The sequence below is a fragment of the Paecilomyces variotii genome (genome assembly GCF_004022145.1).
Source record: "Paecilomyces variotii strain CBS 101075 chromosome Unknown C8Q69scaffold_3, whole genome shotgun sequence".
In the NCBI taxonomy this organism is placed as follows: Eukaryota; Fungi; Ascomycota; class Eurotiomycetes; order Eurotiales; family Thermoascaceae; genus Paecilomyces; species Paecilomyces variotii.
Window position 1 is genome coordinate 1,512,197 of NW_021167142.1, and position 15,605 is coordinate 1,527,801.

General features: G+C 48.2%; 6 protein-coding genes across 6 annotated transcripts; 4 read left to right on the forward strand and 2 right to left on the reverse strand.

Annotated features, from left to right (window-relative positions):
- Positions 1 to 1,204: 1,204 nt before the first annotated feature.
- Positions 1,205 to 2,218, forward strand: C8Q69DRAFT_505873 (hypothetical protein; the record flags this gene model as incomplete). The annotated part of the gene is made up of 3 exons (XM_028632749.1): positions 1,205 to 1,307; positions 1,362 to 1,670; positions 1,731 to 2,218. The coding sequence occupies 3 exons, from the start codon at positions 1,205 to 1,207 to the stop codon at positions 2,216 to 2,218; spliced, it is 900 nt and encodes a 299-aa protein (XP_028486645.1).
- A 486-nt stretch (positions 2,219 to 2,704) lies between these two features.
- Positions 2,705 to 4,623, reverse strand: C8Q69DRAFT_485903 (glutamyl-tRNA amidotransferas-like protein subunit A; the record flags this gene model as incomplete). The annotated part of the gene is made up of 5 exons (XM_028631861.1): positions 2,705 to 3,133; positions 3,190 to 3,734; positions 3,791 to 3,929; positions 4,000 to 4,272; positions 4,351 to 4,623. The coding sequence occupies 5 exons, from the start codon at positions 4,621 to 4,623 to the stop codon at positions 2,705 to 2,707; spliced, it is 1,659 nt and encodes a 552-aa protein (XP_028486646.1).
- A 669-nt stretch (positions 4,624 to 5,292) lies between these two features.
- On the reverse strand, positions 5,293 to 7,363 carry C8Q69DRAFT_212159 (fungal-specific transcription factor domain-containing protein). Its single transcript, XM_028626203.1, has 2 exons — positions 6,327 to 7,363; positions 5,293 to 6,279 (listed from the first exon to the last, which is right to left on the reverse strand). The coding sequence occupies exons 1-2, from the start codon at positions 7,260 to 7,262 to the stop codon at positions 5,359 to 5,361; spliced, it is 1,857 nt and encodes a 618-aa protein (XP_028486647.1). The 5' UTR covers positions 7,263 to 7,363; the 3' UTR covers positions 5,293 to 5,358.
- A 102-nt stretch (positions 7,364 to 7,465) lies between these two features.
- Positions 7,466 to 9,190, forward strand: C8Q69DRAFT_462046 (hypothetical protein). Its single transcript, XM_028630288.1, has 2 exons — positions 7,466 to 8,171; positions 8,240 to 9,190. Exons 1-2 carry the CDS (start codon positions 7,911 to 7,913, stop codon positions 8,927 to 8,929), a joined length of 951 nt encoding a protein of 316 aa, XP_028486648.1. The 5' UTR covers positions 7,466 to 7,910; the 3' UTR covers positions 8,930 to 9,190.
- A 588-nt stretch (positions 9,191 to 9,778) lies between these two features.
- C8Q69DRAFT_505877 (hypothetical protein) lies at positions 9,779 to 11,553 on the forward strand (the record flags this gene model as incomplete). The annotated part of the gene is made up of 5 exons (XM_028632750.1): positions 9,779 to 10,003; positions 10,135 to 10,183; positions 10,265 to 10,396; positions 10,455 to 10,790; positions 10,814 to 11,553. 5 exons carry the CDS (start codon positions 9,779 to 9,781, stop codon positions 11,551 to 11,553), a joined length of 1,482 nt encoding a protein of 493 aa, XP_028486649.1.
- Positions 11,554 to 12,592: 1,039 nt separating this feature from the next.
- Positions 12,593 to 14,530, forward strand: C8Q69DRAFT_399489 (putative tripeptidyl-peptidase; the record flags this gene model as incomplete). Its single annotated transcript, XM_028627854.1, has 3 exons — positions 12,593 to 12,698; positions 12,761 to 13,737; positions 13,790 to 14,530. 3 exons carry the CDS (start codon positions 12,593 to 12,595, stop codon positions 14,528 to 14,530), a joined length of 1,824 nt encoding a protein of 607 aa, XP_028486650.1.
- Between the last annotated feature and the right edge of the window lie 1,075 nt (positions 14,531 to 15,605).

A 15,605-nucleotide genomic window follows, 5' to 3' on the forward strand; every position in this document is an offset into this window, starting at 1 on the left:
TTATAGATATTATAATATTATTATAGAAATGTTTATATTTATTATTAATAGGTTTATCTTTATTAGATTTTATCTCTAATTTTTTAGAAGAAGAATTTTAAGCAATTATATTATAAATAATATTAACTATATAATTAGTATAATTTAAGAAGGGGAAGGAATAATATAATAATTTACCTAAGAAATATTAGCCTTATTTTAAGAAATAAATATAATTTATATATATATTATTTATAACTCTAAGAACTAAAATATAATAATATAGCCTAAGGGCTATTTTTAGACTATAATATTTTACTTTATCTTTATTTTAATATATATTAATTATTTTTAAATTATTATATTAATTATAGGCTATAATTATTAATAATATCTGCGATATTATAATATATATTTATAAGGTTTATTAATAATATCCTTTATATATATAAGAATATTATTCTAGTATATTTCTTAAAAAATATTATTATATTATAAGACTATAATTTTATTATACTAATACTGCTTTAACTATTATATATTTTAAAAAGATAATAAACTTCTCTTAATTTAAGTAAATATAATATTAGCTAAGAGTATAAGATTTAGATCTAAAATAATAATATCTCTATAATAAGATATTATAGAATTATAAAATTATAAAAATATATTTATATTTAAAACTACTATAAAGAAATAATAGAATAATTAATTTATTACCTATAAAAAGGAGTAATAAATATATAAAAAGAATTATATAGTGAAGTCTATAACCTTATATAACTTTATACCTTAAGCTAATGCGCTAGCCTAGTTATATTAAACCTGATTAGCTCATTTAAAGAGGGGAGGATATAGTCTTTTCTTATATTATTTAGCTTAGTTATTCTCTACTATATAGCCTTAGGCATAGATATCTCTTAGTAATCAACTTTCTTCTTCTGAACAACACGATGATGGCCCGTCCGCACGTGGTCGGCTGGGCCTGCCGACCGCAGAGCTTCACCTCGGCTCGCCCTTCCCCGTCGCCGACCCCGCCGACAAGCATAATATGAACGGAGATGCGCACCGCGACAGAATCCACGGTTAGTGAGTGAGCACTCCAGCGACTATTTTTCAGAGCTCGAATTCAAGTTTACTCGTTCGCAATGTCTATCCTCTATCAACAATCAAATCCTGTTGTCGCGCAACGCATTGAGAAATCTGGAAGTTGTGAGCCGTGACAATGCCCGGCGAGGTCGAACGAGGTAGTCTTAATAATGGCTCCGGCAATGCTTCAGCTTACCCCAAAACTGCTTTGAACACAGTCCGTGTCTACAAGCAAAGAGGTAAGCAGATGAAAACAGCAGTTACTCAAGCTTAGGAGCTAACCCTCTATAAAGGCCACTACGATTACCGCACCGTGCACTCCATCCTCGCCTCGACCTTCGTTTCGCACGTTTCCTTTATCATCAAAGATGAAGAGGGCGAACCGATACCGATGAACCTGCCACTGACGGCCGTTCTAGGTCGTTATGACCCAAACAATCCATTACCAGAGGATGACGGGGACGAGGAACAATATATGCACCAGCAGGAATCAATGACCGATGGGCCGGCGGATCTCTATCTACACGGCAACGCAGCATCCTTATTGTGTAAAGCCATCAAGGAGAATGGCTCTGTACGCGTCTGCATCAGTTCCACCAAAGGTACTATCACCTATCCTTGACAACCAGCTTCCGGAGCAAACAGCTGACTCGACCGCCCAGTCGATGGAGTTGTTATGTTTTTCACTCCAAACGGACATTCATTAAACTATCGCTCAGTCGTCGTTCACGGCGATGCGGAGCTTGTGTCGAGCCTCGAAGAACGCCGCTATGCTATGCATCTGCTCACCAATCACATGGTACGGCGACGCTGGTCAGGCACGAACCCCGTGTCCCCCTCGGCCGTTAAAAGCGTGCAAGTAATGCGCGTAAAGATTCGTAGTGCATCTGCCAAGGTTCGTGCATCGAACATAGGCAGCTTTGAACCAAGAGAAATGGGTACTCGACAGGATGTCTGGACGGGTGTCGTGCCCTTGTATGAAGTCCTCGGGACACCAGTCAGCAGTGGCGGCTTTCCGGAGCGTGAAGTGCAAGAACATCTGGAGGATTGGCGGTCAACAAGGAATGAAGCCGAGAAGAGTTATGCGGAGAGAGTGGCGATTCCGTCTGATGTGGAATTAAGCTCATGGCAGAAAGTCACGTCTGAATGAAGCTTATGACCCACGAGTTGAAGAGTCAATTGTTGTTATGTTTTACGACTGTATTTCTACATCATCTGCAAGTGGTTTCTGTTAGCCGATACCAACTGCTGTAACGAAATTCATGCTGGCTGGGTCAATATTCCTACGTTTAAACGCAAATGCTAGTTTATGCCATATATTCGCAGTTGACATGGGTAATTCATTCGGTGTTGCCAACGACTAACCGAAAAAGAAGACAATCGTCGCTGGTGGAAAATGTAGTTATACTCTTGGAAGCGATATAGATGGATTCTAGATGCTTTTTTATTGCTCTGAGCTTTCTAGTAAGTATACCATTAAATGTGGCACATATCGTGGCACAAGAAATGCCGGGGCAATACTGTACACACCATAATATTTATGTTCAAAGTAAGCTTCCTTAACTCTCTTTGTATAGACCCTCATGCATATGTGCTTCCTGTGAGGAAAATCTTTCCACTGTCACTCTAAACAGTCCTAATAGCCATTAGCCGGCAGCTTCGACCTATCTTGCAGGACCCCGTCCACACTGGCCATGACTGCGAGCAACTTCTCCTCTTGAAACCGCCTGCTCACAAGCTGCAATGATACTGGAGCGTCACAGTACTTTCGCGGTCCATCTGTTCCCTTGCCATACAGACTCTCATACCAAGCATCTATATCGCTTAGGGGCTTTTCGCTGACACGGGGGTATCTTTCCCACGTGTCTGTTTCCTTGACAGTACTAACAGGTAGCACTGCGGCACTGAAGTCCAAGGCGTTAAAAACAGAGCAATAACCCCAGTACCGACTCTCATCATGTGCGGATGCGACGGATGGCCCGACGGGGCAGAGGATCGCATCGACCTGAGTCTGACGGAGCTGCTCAGAATAGAGAGTTCGGAGGCGATTACGTTCAGCATTTATCTGTCCTAGTCAGTTCTAATGCTTGTCCTTCCCGAAACAAATGCAAAAAGACCTACCAGCCACGACTCTTGAAGAGTGTACTCCTTCTTGGCCACGGTGTTTAGAATCCATTCTATTATAGGAACAGCAGGCTCTCCAGCTTCTTTCATCATCTCACGGTACTCCCTTCCACCATCAAGGAAGTAAGCCTTGTTGATGCAGTCGATGAGTTCTGCATGATAATAAGGTTTCCATTCGATTATCGTGTGACCGGCTTGTCGTAACGCAACGACCGCTTCCTGTAGTGCCCGGGAGACAGGGGGATGTGGCTGGACAATTCCATCATTCCACAGTACTCCAATAATCATCTTCTTCGGAGGCTCAAGATTTGCTTTCCATGGTATCTCAACAAGAGAAGGCTCGTGGTGCCAGGGCTCACTGTCTAGCACGACCTGACAGAACAGGTTTAAATCATCGATGCATGTTGCCATTGGGCCGCAGACACCGACGATATTCTCCATTCCATCATGAAGACCAGTGAGCCCACCGTGCGGGATTCTAGCTACGCTAGGCTTGATGCCGTAGATTCCACAAAAGCCAGACGGCACTCGGATCGATCCTCCTAGAATTGTGTCAGCGGGAGTATTTCCTTCTGATCTCGTTATAATTAACATTTACCAATATCGGTTCCAATCCCCAGAAGACTCCCACGCATTGCAATCAATGCTCCTTCTCCACCACTACTTCCGCCTGGCGTCAAAGCCGTGTTATGCGGGTTCACTGTTCGACCGAAGAGATTGCTGTCGGTCTCAATTGCCTGTATGGACTGGTTTTCAGTCCCCTCCCCCTGCAGAAAGTGTCGATAATATATGCATATTCACACTTACCATGAGAGTCTGCGGATTCGTCGTCTTGACATGAAACACCGCCCCTGCCTCTCGCAGGACTCTCACTAAGAGGGCATCCTCCGGGCTCATTTGGTCTGCCCACGCCATCAATCCCGACGTCGCTGGAGTACCAACAAGATAGACATGCTCCTTGACAGAAATAGGAAGACCATGTAGCGGGCCCTTGGGCTTTCCTTCAACACGCATATACTCGTCCAGAGCAGCTGCAGCATCTAGCGCTTCTTTAAACATCACATATGCGAGACAATTGGTCTGCAAGTGTCGATAACTCAGTAAGACTTCTTATCCTAGCCAGGGATCCTCAATTGATATGGAAGAAGTATTAGGTACACATCCCGCTTGGTGCGCGATTGCCGCTCTCTTGCAAAAGGCCTTTGTGACCTCCACGGCTGAATATGTTCCATCGTGGATCCGTCGCAGGAGTTCAACTGCCGTGTGTTCGGTGATACGAAGCTCTTGAGGAGTGAGAAGACCACATCGGTAAGGCAGGTCGATCAGTTTCTGTTGTGCCAGGAGGGTCGTGTCCACTAGGTATTCTGCAGGGATTCTGTCATAGATCTCTTTTCTACGATGCGCAGCGATAGTGCGCCAGTCTTCGGGCATTGCGAACCTTGGCGTTATAACGAAGTATGGGCTCAGTGATCTCCTATGATATTCAACGAGTGATAAAAGTGGCAAAGGGCGGAGAGCAAACTACATGAATGAATGGACTGATCAGACACAGGAGAATAAATTGTCAAGAATCGAGGTCCTCTAAGGATATTAAAACGTTCATGAAAAAAGTACTGTACCACATCGCAGATGCATTCATGTCGTCCATGACCAAGCCTCAGTGTTCAGTAGGTACCAGCCGCTTTATGCGGACGCTCTATTCGCGAGCAATGGTCCATAATGTGGGCTGCTCCTTTTTGCCAAGTTACTCTCGGCTCATGTTAACGGGTCTATTCTAGAGCCCTATGAATCTGCTAGCTATCGACAGTTCAGTCGGTGGAGTAGGACGGCACAGAAATCGGCTTCTAGGGGCCAAATGTTATCAGATGGTGTTCTGGGAAAGGCGTGCCGAGGCCTCGTGTCGCCTTTCCCTAAACGATACACTGTCACGTGCTGCTCAATACAATGGCTTATGTGTTCTGTTTTTGGATTGGAATCAGTAGACCGAATATATATTCGCGATGTAGCATTAGAGAGACGACAGTGGTCCATTTGACGGATGGCAACCGGTCTACTTATGAAATATGTACCATATAGTGTCAGAGTGCAAGATCTAGGTTGACGCACAGCAAATTACCGTTTTCGGGAAATTTCTGTGTACATTGACTGTGAATTCTGAGGCCAGCTCTAAATTAGAAATGCTCTCACTCCTAGGCATTCCATCGCGCGTCTCCAGTCCCAGGGGCCATTTCCGTCACCTTTAGGATGCGTCTGGCGCATCTCCCAGCATTTCTCCATGACCGAAAGTACAGTTGAAGTGTTCCCGAATTCGCGAGCGTCATCTCCCATATCAAGTATCAAATGCCGATATTCTTCTTGCAGGCCTGTCTCCAGGTCTACCATGCAGCCAGCCACGCAAAGTGGCAAAACTACGCCTCTGATTGACTGGGGATCGTTGCTCACCTGTACCACATTGTACAATGCGGATAAGGTCTGCGACACAGAACTCTTTATCTCTGGCAGAGAGGGATATGCCCCTGATACTGTTACATGCAGGTATACCAAGGCCCCACATGCGAAGGCGTAAGTAATCGCAGACTGAACAGCGCGCGTGGAGTTTCGCTGGTATTCTGTCACAGTTTCTGCCTCGAGTGCCCCGATTTCTGATTCTAGGCGTGATTGAATGGATTTCCCCTTCTCAACCAATTCCCAGATGCTGACGCCTCTGCCGTCAGTCACGAGCTCCTGCTTCCAGGCAGACAGGGCGGCTATCTGACCTATGGTCTCCATTGCCCAGGAGCGGCAGCCCATCACATTGGCAAGGTCAATACGTCCAGATCCGAGAAGAGAGGGGTGATGATGGAGAAGTCGAGGAGCGGTGCCTGTTGACACACAGGCAGCGATATCGAACCAAATAACTACAGCGCTGAGGAAATGAAGCGCTGCTTCCTCAGGAGATGGTGCAGAAAAGGGGTCTGCGGACGTATGAAGTTCTTCCCCATCCGGCGAGTGTTCCAGCTGTAACTGCCGGTGATCTTCAATTGAGGAAATCAGTGCGGCAACGGCATTTACGTGCATCTGCCAATCACTAACACCCCCTTGGAACAACTACAGTCATCAGCGATGCCTATATGGGGTGTCATCGGGAGTCATACTTGGAAGCTGATCAGTTGGACACCACAGGCAAGGATCTCGACCTGTCTGCCCAAGTCAGGGTGGTCAGTATCCATCTGACTGGTTTGCAGACAAATCTGCAGTTCCTGTAGTGTCCGACCATGGTACTCATTGAGTTCATGCAACGTGGGACTGAGGCGGTTCCACGTCCCTGAAGAATCTGCATTCTCTTTTCGGTGGAGGATCACATGTTGATGCAATGCGCTGAGACTCAGAGCAGCATGATAAAGAGGGCCTGTCCGGATGAGTAGCCAAAGCAGCCACCCTCTGCCACCTGTGCGAACGGACGGTGAATGGAACCGAAATTGCAGATGAAATACATGATCCAGGTAGTGCATCAAGAGCTCAGTTTCGCGGTGGTGCAGGATACGCAGTGGCGGAAGCACCGACTGCGGTAAATGGTGCTGTGATGGAGATCGAGCTGGAAGCGACAATTTAGCAGGGCAATTCGGCGTGTTGACTTCAGGTATCAAACTCAGATATTCGCCATTGTAGTTACCGTCTGCATTATGCGAGGACAAATCCAGAGGGCTTTCTGGAGGATGTGAAACTGTCGGTGACAAGTCCTCTCTTCTATCGGGCCCAGTCTTAGTAACTCGAGAAACGTTTCTATTATCATTTCCCTCCGTACTGTGCTGGTCAGATCCTGTTAATGGAGGTGTCTGGGGGCTAGCAGCAGAATGCAATTGCTGTGAGCGTAATCGTTTCTGGCGACGATTCTTCTTCACGCATTGCTTGATGCGCGCGAGTTCCGCACGCTCACGCTCGCCACCATCCATCCATTCCGGCCGTTGCCCATACCCATGGCATTGTATATTACGTGAGTCGCAGGAGAAGCAGACAGGAGTTGCCTCGTCGCACTTCTTCCGCCGTAGACGACAGGTCCAGCAACCCTGTGCGCTTCGACCGCTCGTCATGGACAATCGTCAACGGCTATGTATCGTACCCTTCGCGACCATGAAGACCACAAAAGCGAGCAGATATCAGCCGTCTTGTGTCATGACATGATATTCGAGAATCACAATATTTGTTGGACGCTCAGGAGCTCCTGCTGGCTGGCTACTGGAGGTCACGTGACCTAGGTATTAATACAAGCAAGCTTCTCACCGCTTCCTGTATTTCATGCTGTTACTGGTCGGGTATGAATACTTGATAGCTAATGTCGGGGTTGCTACTTATATATCCCTGGACCTGAATCCCAATGGCGAAGAAGAGTCGATGATCTCCGGATGTTTCTAGTCGCTTTGAAGCTCTATTCTGCTGATCACAATAAGCCAAATTTGCATTTACTCGTGTGTCGGCAGTTGAAGGCAATATTAATAGGCAACCCGGCATTTATTGCATCTGCTGAAGCCCCCCGTAAAGTTGACGACACTTTGGCGGGGAACATGCCCCGCGCGCTTGGTCAGCAAGTCGAAAACAATCGAAGTGATCAAGCTGTCCTGGCACGAATTTGCTGGCAATATGATATCCCTCTAACTGCTCCCCTTATAAGGCTTCCGTAGTTCCCATTGAATCCTGCAGACTTCATACTCACGCTCTATTCTGCTTAGACAGGGCTCGTCATGACGAAGAAGATTGGTGTCTTTCCCGCTTCTGGCGGCCTCGGCGGTAGCATCGTCAAACATATTCTCGAGCTGGTTCCTGCATCCAACCTTGTCTTCATTGCTCGACACCCCGACAAGCTAGCAGAAGTCAGCGCTGCTGGAGCGACGGTCCGCAAAGCCGACTATGACGACCCTTCTTCTCTCCACCGTGCGTTCGACGGTATTGGAGTGCTGATGTTGATTTCGTACGCGTCATTCGAGTATGAGTACCGCGAAAAGGTGAGCAGCGATGCGACCAACAAATGAGACTTCTCGAGATGGTTTATTGATGTATACGAGAAATACAGGTACACAAGATCGCCATAGATTCTGCCCGCCGTAGTGGTGTCGAACACATTTTCTATTCGTCTTTGGGCTTCGGCAAGGGCCTTTCCAAGGAGACCGTCGCATACGTCATGAAGGCGCATATAGCAACAGAGGCCTATCTCGACGAGGTTGCTAAGGAGAACAAGAATAGATTCACATACACTGCCATTCGCGAAGGTATCTATTCAGAGTCGTTCCCTATCTACACCGCCTGGTTCGACCCTAAAAATCCGGCTGATGAAATCACCATCCCACACGACGGTTCCGGTCCTGGAGTAGCCTGGGTAAAGAGGGATGAACTCGGCGAAGCGACAGCTAAGCTGATCGCGCAGTATGCGAAGAACCCGGAAGCGTTCCCATACTTGAACAAGACTATCCTCCTCTCTGGAGCACGTGTTCTCACGCTTGCTGAGACGGTGGAGATTCTTGGTCGCATTGTTGGAAAGCCTCTTCGCATTCGACAGATTTCTGTTGACGAGTACACCGCCCTGCCTCAGATTGGCGACCGTCACACCTACAAAGGCGTAAATCTCTCCAGGGAATGGACGACAGCGTGGGAAGGTATCCGTCGGGGTGAGACAGCAGTTGTTGATCCGTTGCTGCAACAAATCTTGGGAAGGGAGCCTGAGGACTTTGAAACCACTGTGAGAAAGTTAATAGCTTCTAATTAATGAAACCTCTGCCACTGTGCTCTGTATTTAGCGCGGCAGTTCCCTCCTGTATATAGAAAGTATAACGTCACCAACAATCACCGTCCACTTTGCGCCAGTCGTGTTCTACTATATATCCTTCCTTCCAACTGCCAGTATGCAGATTATTCAGAGCAACGACCTAGACTTTGTGCTCATTCAAGCTTCGTTAATGGCATAATATGACAGCGCTGTAAGCAATCCACCGGGCTTTGGCTCTTCGGTGACTGCCTTATCTCCGAGACCCTTAATGGGACTATTACTTTGAAAAACAAACCAACAGTAATAATATACATTTGGAAATCTTGAAACAGCCCTAGACAGCATATTGGCTTCAATAATTCGTATTTTCCAGTTACACGACAACTGTTTGAACTAGCCCCCATAAGATCCAACTAATTTCCAGTAATTAGTTAACTACTCTTTGACTTTTACATAATCCAGACGAGGTCAAATCGTTTGGTATCTCCAAAACAATGCTCAGTTGGCAAGGGCATGGCTTCCCCAAAATAAAACTCTGAAAACGCAATAGGTAATGCGAATAGATGATTTCAAATCCTTCTCCTGAAAACTCCGCTCCGAACGGAACTATGTAACATAATGCACCGAACCCCCGAAGGACCGGTCTATGGAGCGAACCTACTGGCCGTTATTTTATGCGGAGATCCTTGTGGGGTAGTAGGTATCCTAGGAATGGTGCTGCGTACACTTAAGACGTCCAGGTCTTTCCATCTCAACTCGATTGAAAGTCAGATAAAAGACGTTATTTTGAGGATATTACTACTAGCACATAATAAGAAAATTAGCAGAGACTTGGTTGGAAATTCCACGATGGTATCCATTCCCACGATCCTTCTCAAGGGCGGCAACTTGCTGGCTCATGAGGGAACGAAAGTCCAAGTTTTGAAGGGATACGACCTACTTATCGAGGGTAAAGAGATTCGCAAAATCGCGAAGGGGATCACTGCCCCTGCGGGAGCGAGAGTGGTGGACTGCGCAAATAAAATTGTTTCGCCGGGCTTTATCGATACTCATCACCATCTGTGGCAGAGTCAGGTAAGGATAGGATCAAGTTGCTTCCTTCCTTTGTTATTTTCGACCTCTATAGCTCTACCCTTGGTCTGTCTTCGAATATGCATTGCCAACTTCAATACTATAACTAGCATCTGACGAAACTCTTGTTGTAGCTGAAAGGACGCCATGCAGACCACAGCTTCATTGATTATATGGTCCATGGTACGACCTAGGAAAAGCCTCCTTGTGTCTTCATCGACATCATATGTTTATACGTGATACGTACTCACTTCTGCCTACCAGGTAACTTGCACTCCTACAACTATAAGCCAGATGATATCTACTGGGGTCAGCTTGCAGGATCCCTAGAAAGTCTGGATGGCGGCGTGACGACAGTGGTTGATCATGCGCATATGATCTACTCTGCAGACCACGGTGAGCATCATCGACTGCTTGTTCCGCTACTGGGCTATAGAGGATTGACACTTCTCAGCAACCGCTGCCATCAACGCATCAGCCTCATCAGGGCTGCGGACATTCTTCTGCTACAATGCGATCCCTCGTGTGAAAGAATGGTCTAGTTCAAAACTCGAGTACGAGGAAGAGTTGTTTCCTGAATGGTGGCACACGCAGCTTGACTCTCTGGCACGTTCACAGCCCTTCGGAGATGGGCGTGTCTATTTAGGATTAGCATTTGATTCGTGGACATTACCCAAGAAGGAGATAGTCGATTTGTGGACCAAATGTCGAAAGTCGGGTATCAAGCTCTTCACGACGCACTACGTTGGCAATGCCACAGGGGGCAAGTTTCTGTTCGTCCAAGTTCCTAGTAGGTCTCTAACCGTGTTCCAGTCGATGTGAAATGGATGTCCGAGAGTGAACTACTGAAAAGCGATGTACTGCTATCTCATGTTACGCGCGCGCCTGACGAAGTCTATGAAATCATTCGAGAGAACGGGGCCTTCGTCTCTTCTACCCCAGACACAGAACTTCAAATGGGGCTTGGATATCCCGTCGCGTTTCGCGACGACATCAAGTCCAATGCGTCCCTGGGTATTGACTGTCACAGCAACAATTCTGCTGATATCTTGACCCAAATACGACTAGGCATGCAAAATGCTCGCGCAGTCGAGAATGAGAAGCGTGTCCGCAGTGGAGGCTATCCCGCTGTGGATATTAAAGTCGAAGAGGCTTTCAACCTGGGGACGATCCAAGGGGCGAAAGCTGTCGGACTGGAAAACCAGATTGGAAGCCTTAGTGAGGGAAAACTGGCGGATATTGTCATTTTTGAGACGAGAAGTCCAGCCATGGTCTGTGCCGCAGAGGAAAATCCCCTTGCTGCACTGGTTCTACACGCAAGCGTCAGGGACATCGATATGGTTATTGTCGACGGCAAGATTCGCAAAGAAAACAAGAACCTCAATCCACTCGAGGTCCAAGGGGCACCAAAATTTGGGTCAGGGAAGCAAATCAGATGGGAGGATGTTGTCCAGGAAGTGCTCACGAGTCGTGAGGCCATCAAGAAACGCAGCGAATCTCAGAGTGCGGATGTTGCGAAAGAAGCGCTCTACAGGAGATTCTCTGGTATGTAGCCAAGCTTGAGAAACATTTTATTCTGGAGCTCGCAAGAAGCTGTTGGCGAGACAGAAAATTCCCATCTAGCTAGGCTTAGAATCGAGCATACCGGACGAGCACTCGAAATAGTACCTTGAAAAGCTCGGCAGTCAAAAGAATATCCTGTACTTTGCTCAAAGAATCGGGCGCAGACTGCTTTCATTCAAAAGTACATACATGCAGGCAGTGTAGCAGACGCAGATTATGTGTGCAAAGTTGAAAGAATGCCCTCAAAGAAGCTTTCTACCCCAAAGACAAGGATCCATCCTAGATGCATCACGACTCCTGACCCAAAAAGTGGCCAAATAGACTAGGATAAACTAGAATATTTGGTCAAGGAACGCTTATCATGCCGATAGCGTCGCGTATTCGGACTCCGTCCGGGGCTTGATTGTGAGGGGAAACTTGGCAAGAATCCTCCATTATTATTGCCAGGATCAACAGTCACCTTCCAGACATGGGTTAGACGGGTGGATCGTCTCTTGGATGTTGTGAGATCTGTTCCTGAATATCAGCCAAAGAACTCCTACGGGCCGTGCCTTGGACTTGCTTATGGTGCCGCTTATCCTTCAAGCCAATGCGTTTCTGGCGCGCTATGTAACTGCGCAATCCTCCAGGCCGCGGCTGCTAGCAACGGCAGCAGTTCTAGCTCCCAGAAGAAGTCGCAACGTTCTCGAATTCTCCTTGTTCCAGATCCACTTTCTTTCTTGACCAGAATGCCTATTCGACAACCTTGAGATTGGCTCTTCTAGATAACGGAAAGAGTGGCGGGCTTAGAGCCTGCGCGGGGATGGACTCCGTTGTATTGACAGGGACGGTGCCTCTATCGCGGGCCCCCAGGCATGGTTTACGGAGTATGTACGACGACAGCGAAAAGAGCTAAACATACGCTGCGGGTCCTGTTATCGCGTGCTCATTATCTCACATTCTTATAGGGAGCACACCCCCGTGGGTTCCTCTGTCAGGCACTGCGTCCATTGGAACCTGGCCAGCGCTGTCGTGATCGTGTAGCTCGCCATGTTTACTCGACTTGGTCGCGGCGCTCTGTCGCTGGCTGTTGTCTCCCTCCTCACCTCGTCAGTTGCCGGAGAGGTGTTGGAGAAGCTGCGCGCAGTTCCTGAAGGTGTGTTGTTCCTCCCTTGATCTTACTACTCTCTGGGAATAGCTATTGACCAAACTTGTCAGGGTGGAAATTCTCTCATGTCCCTGAAAATGACCAACCCATCCGGCTTCAAATTGCCCTGCAGCAGAAGGATGTCGACGCCTTCGAGCAGGCCGTCCTGCAGATGTCGACGCCAGACCACCCCAACTACGGCAAACACTTCCAGTCGCACGACGAGATGAAGAGCATGCTGCTTCCTAGCAGCGAGGCCGTTGATGCGGTCATGGATTGGCTGCATGCTGCCGGTGTTAGCGACATTGAAGAAGATGCCGACTGGGTCAATTTCCGGACCACTGTCGGAGTGGCTAACGAGCTCTTGGACGCACACTTCCAATGGTACGTCAGCGACGTTCGTGATGTCCACAGACTCCGTACCCTGGAGTATTCGGTCCCAGATGCCGTGGCCCAGCATATCAACATGATCCAGCCAACGACACGCTTCGGGCATATTCGTGTCGAAGGAGCAACGTCCAGGGGGGAGCTCATTGGCCATGACGCGCAACTCAGAGCCTACGCTCTTGCCGCATCTAATGCAACCAATTGCAACGCGGTGATCACTCCTCAGTGTCTGAAAAGCCTGTATAATGTTGGTAATTACAAAGCGGACCCCGCTAGCGGCAGCAAGGTTTCTTTCTCCAGCTACCTCGAAGAATATGCCCGCTATTCAGACCTTGAGCTGTTTGAGAAGAACATTGCCCCTTACGCTATTGGCCAAAACTTTTCTGTTATCACCTACAATGGGGGTCTTAATGACCAGAACTCGGCTTCCGACAGTGGTGAGGCCAATCTGGATCTGCAGTATATCGTTGGATTGAGCTCCCCACTTCCTGTGACCGAGTACAGCACTGGTGGCCTAGGCTACCTCATTCCCGATCTTGATGAGCCAACTCAGGCTGACAACCAGAACGAGCCGTATCTGGCCTTCCTCCAAAACGTCCTGAAGAGGGACCAGAAGGATCTGCCCCAGGTCCTTTCCACGTCGTATGGCGAGGATGAACAGGTGAGCGATCCGTTAGCAACAAACGTTGAAGAACTTTACTGACAGAGTGCAGAGCGTTCCTGAGAGATACGCCCGCTCTGTCTGTAATCTGTATGCTCAGCTTGGCAGCCGCGGTGTGTCGGTTCTCTTCTCGTCTGGTGATAGCGGCGTCGGGTCTTCCTGCCTGACCAATGATGGCAGGAATCTAACCAGGTTCATGCCCCAATTCCCAGCAAGCTGCCCATGGGTTACCTCCGTTGGTGCAACGCAACACGTTGCTCCTGAGGAAGCCACCTTCTTCTCTTCTGGCGGTTTCTCCGATCTGTGGCCCATGCCAGATTATCAGCGTGGTGCTGTCGCTGCGTATCTGGCACAGCTTGGAGATAAGTGGAAGGGTCTGTATAACCCAGGTGGCCGTGGCTTCCCTGATGTGGCTGCTCAGGGCGTAGGATATTCGGTCTATGACAAGGGTGTTCTCAAGGGCTATGAGGGCACGTCCTGCGCCTCGCCCACCTTTTCCGCATTGATCGCTTTATTGAATGATGCACGTCTCAAGGCCCATCTACCTCCGCTGGGCTTCTTGAACCCATGGATCTACAGTGCCGGTCGTGGTGGTCTCAACGACATTGTCCATGGTGGCAGCACTGGCTGTGACGGCCACGCTCGCTTCAACGGTGCACCCAACGGCGGCCCTGTAGTCCCATATGCCAGCTGGAATGCCACCAAAGGCTGGGACCCCGTCACCGGTCTAGGCACCCCGGACTTCTCGAAACTACTGAAAATTGCGGTTCCAAGCCGAATCGGTGGTCGTTAAGACATAGTCGAGCGCTGCTACGGAAGGTATTGTAAATAAACATCGCACAACAGTATAGTTCTATACGATCTATTCTCCGGAACACTCACTGTGAAATCACACTACGCTACGGTTCAAGCGAACCAAATAATTGCCCTTAGTTGTTTCAGTCTAGAAGAGGCTGTGCCTCGCTGGTGTGTCATCGTATGCCCGCGTATTCATCGCCTTCTGCAAGACGAGACCAAACATTATGGTAATGGATCTGTTCGCTCCCACTCATGTCCGGCATATCTGGTTCCAGAGGAGCATCAAATCATCTTCATAAGGCAGACATGACCTTAACTTTGGACAACTCGCAAAGATACCGTGCAACCAAGACAGCAACGGGGTACCCTCATGGTGGACTGACTGCGCGTTCTGTCAATCTAGTTCCTACTCCAGTAATGGCTGTTGCAAGAAGAGGGGTGTCTTACTGGTATATCTGGCGATCAAGTTGAGACAGACGTTTCCATGCGTTCGATAGTACTTATGAGAGCCATAAGGTTCAAACCTGCTCCGTGCCATGTGCCATGCTCAGTCTAGACTATGCGGGCGGGCGAAGGAGGGCTGAACGATCCGTGCCAACAGCATCCCTCTGTATATGTATCTGCACGCCTTTTTCCCTCCTGAGCGTGAATGGCATGTCGTGTGCCTTCCCCTGCGGTTCGAGGAAACATTATCCGGATGTTTGGCGCATTTGCATGGAGCAACAGCACTGTCGATCTTCCTTGGTCTCTCGGGATCATCCTGTTTTACAAGGATTCTCGAAGCAGTGAGGCCGGTTGAGCTATCCGCCCGAGTTGAATTGGCCAGTGCATCAGAATACCCATCCACCGGGACCCTGGAGCTGCATCGTACTGGCTGAGGCGCCTCACAGCGCGACAAAACTCAGACGATATTCTGCAACTATGATGTCAAATACACCAATCGTCGCTTCTAGCTGGCGTAACAAGTGGCTTTCAGTTCCTAGTCACTGGAGTCTTACACCTGGAGGCGATTCCATGTCCTGAACGAAAGTAGATACCGAGACGCCTCGCACGCGGTTGATATCTCCTGC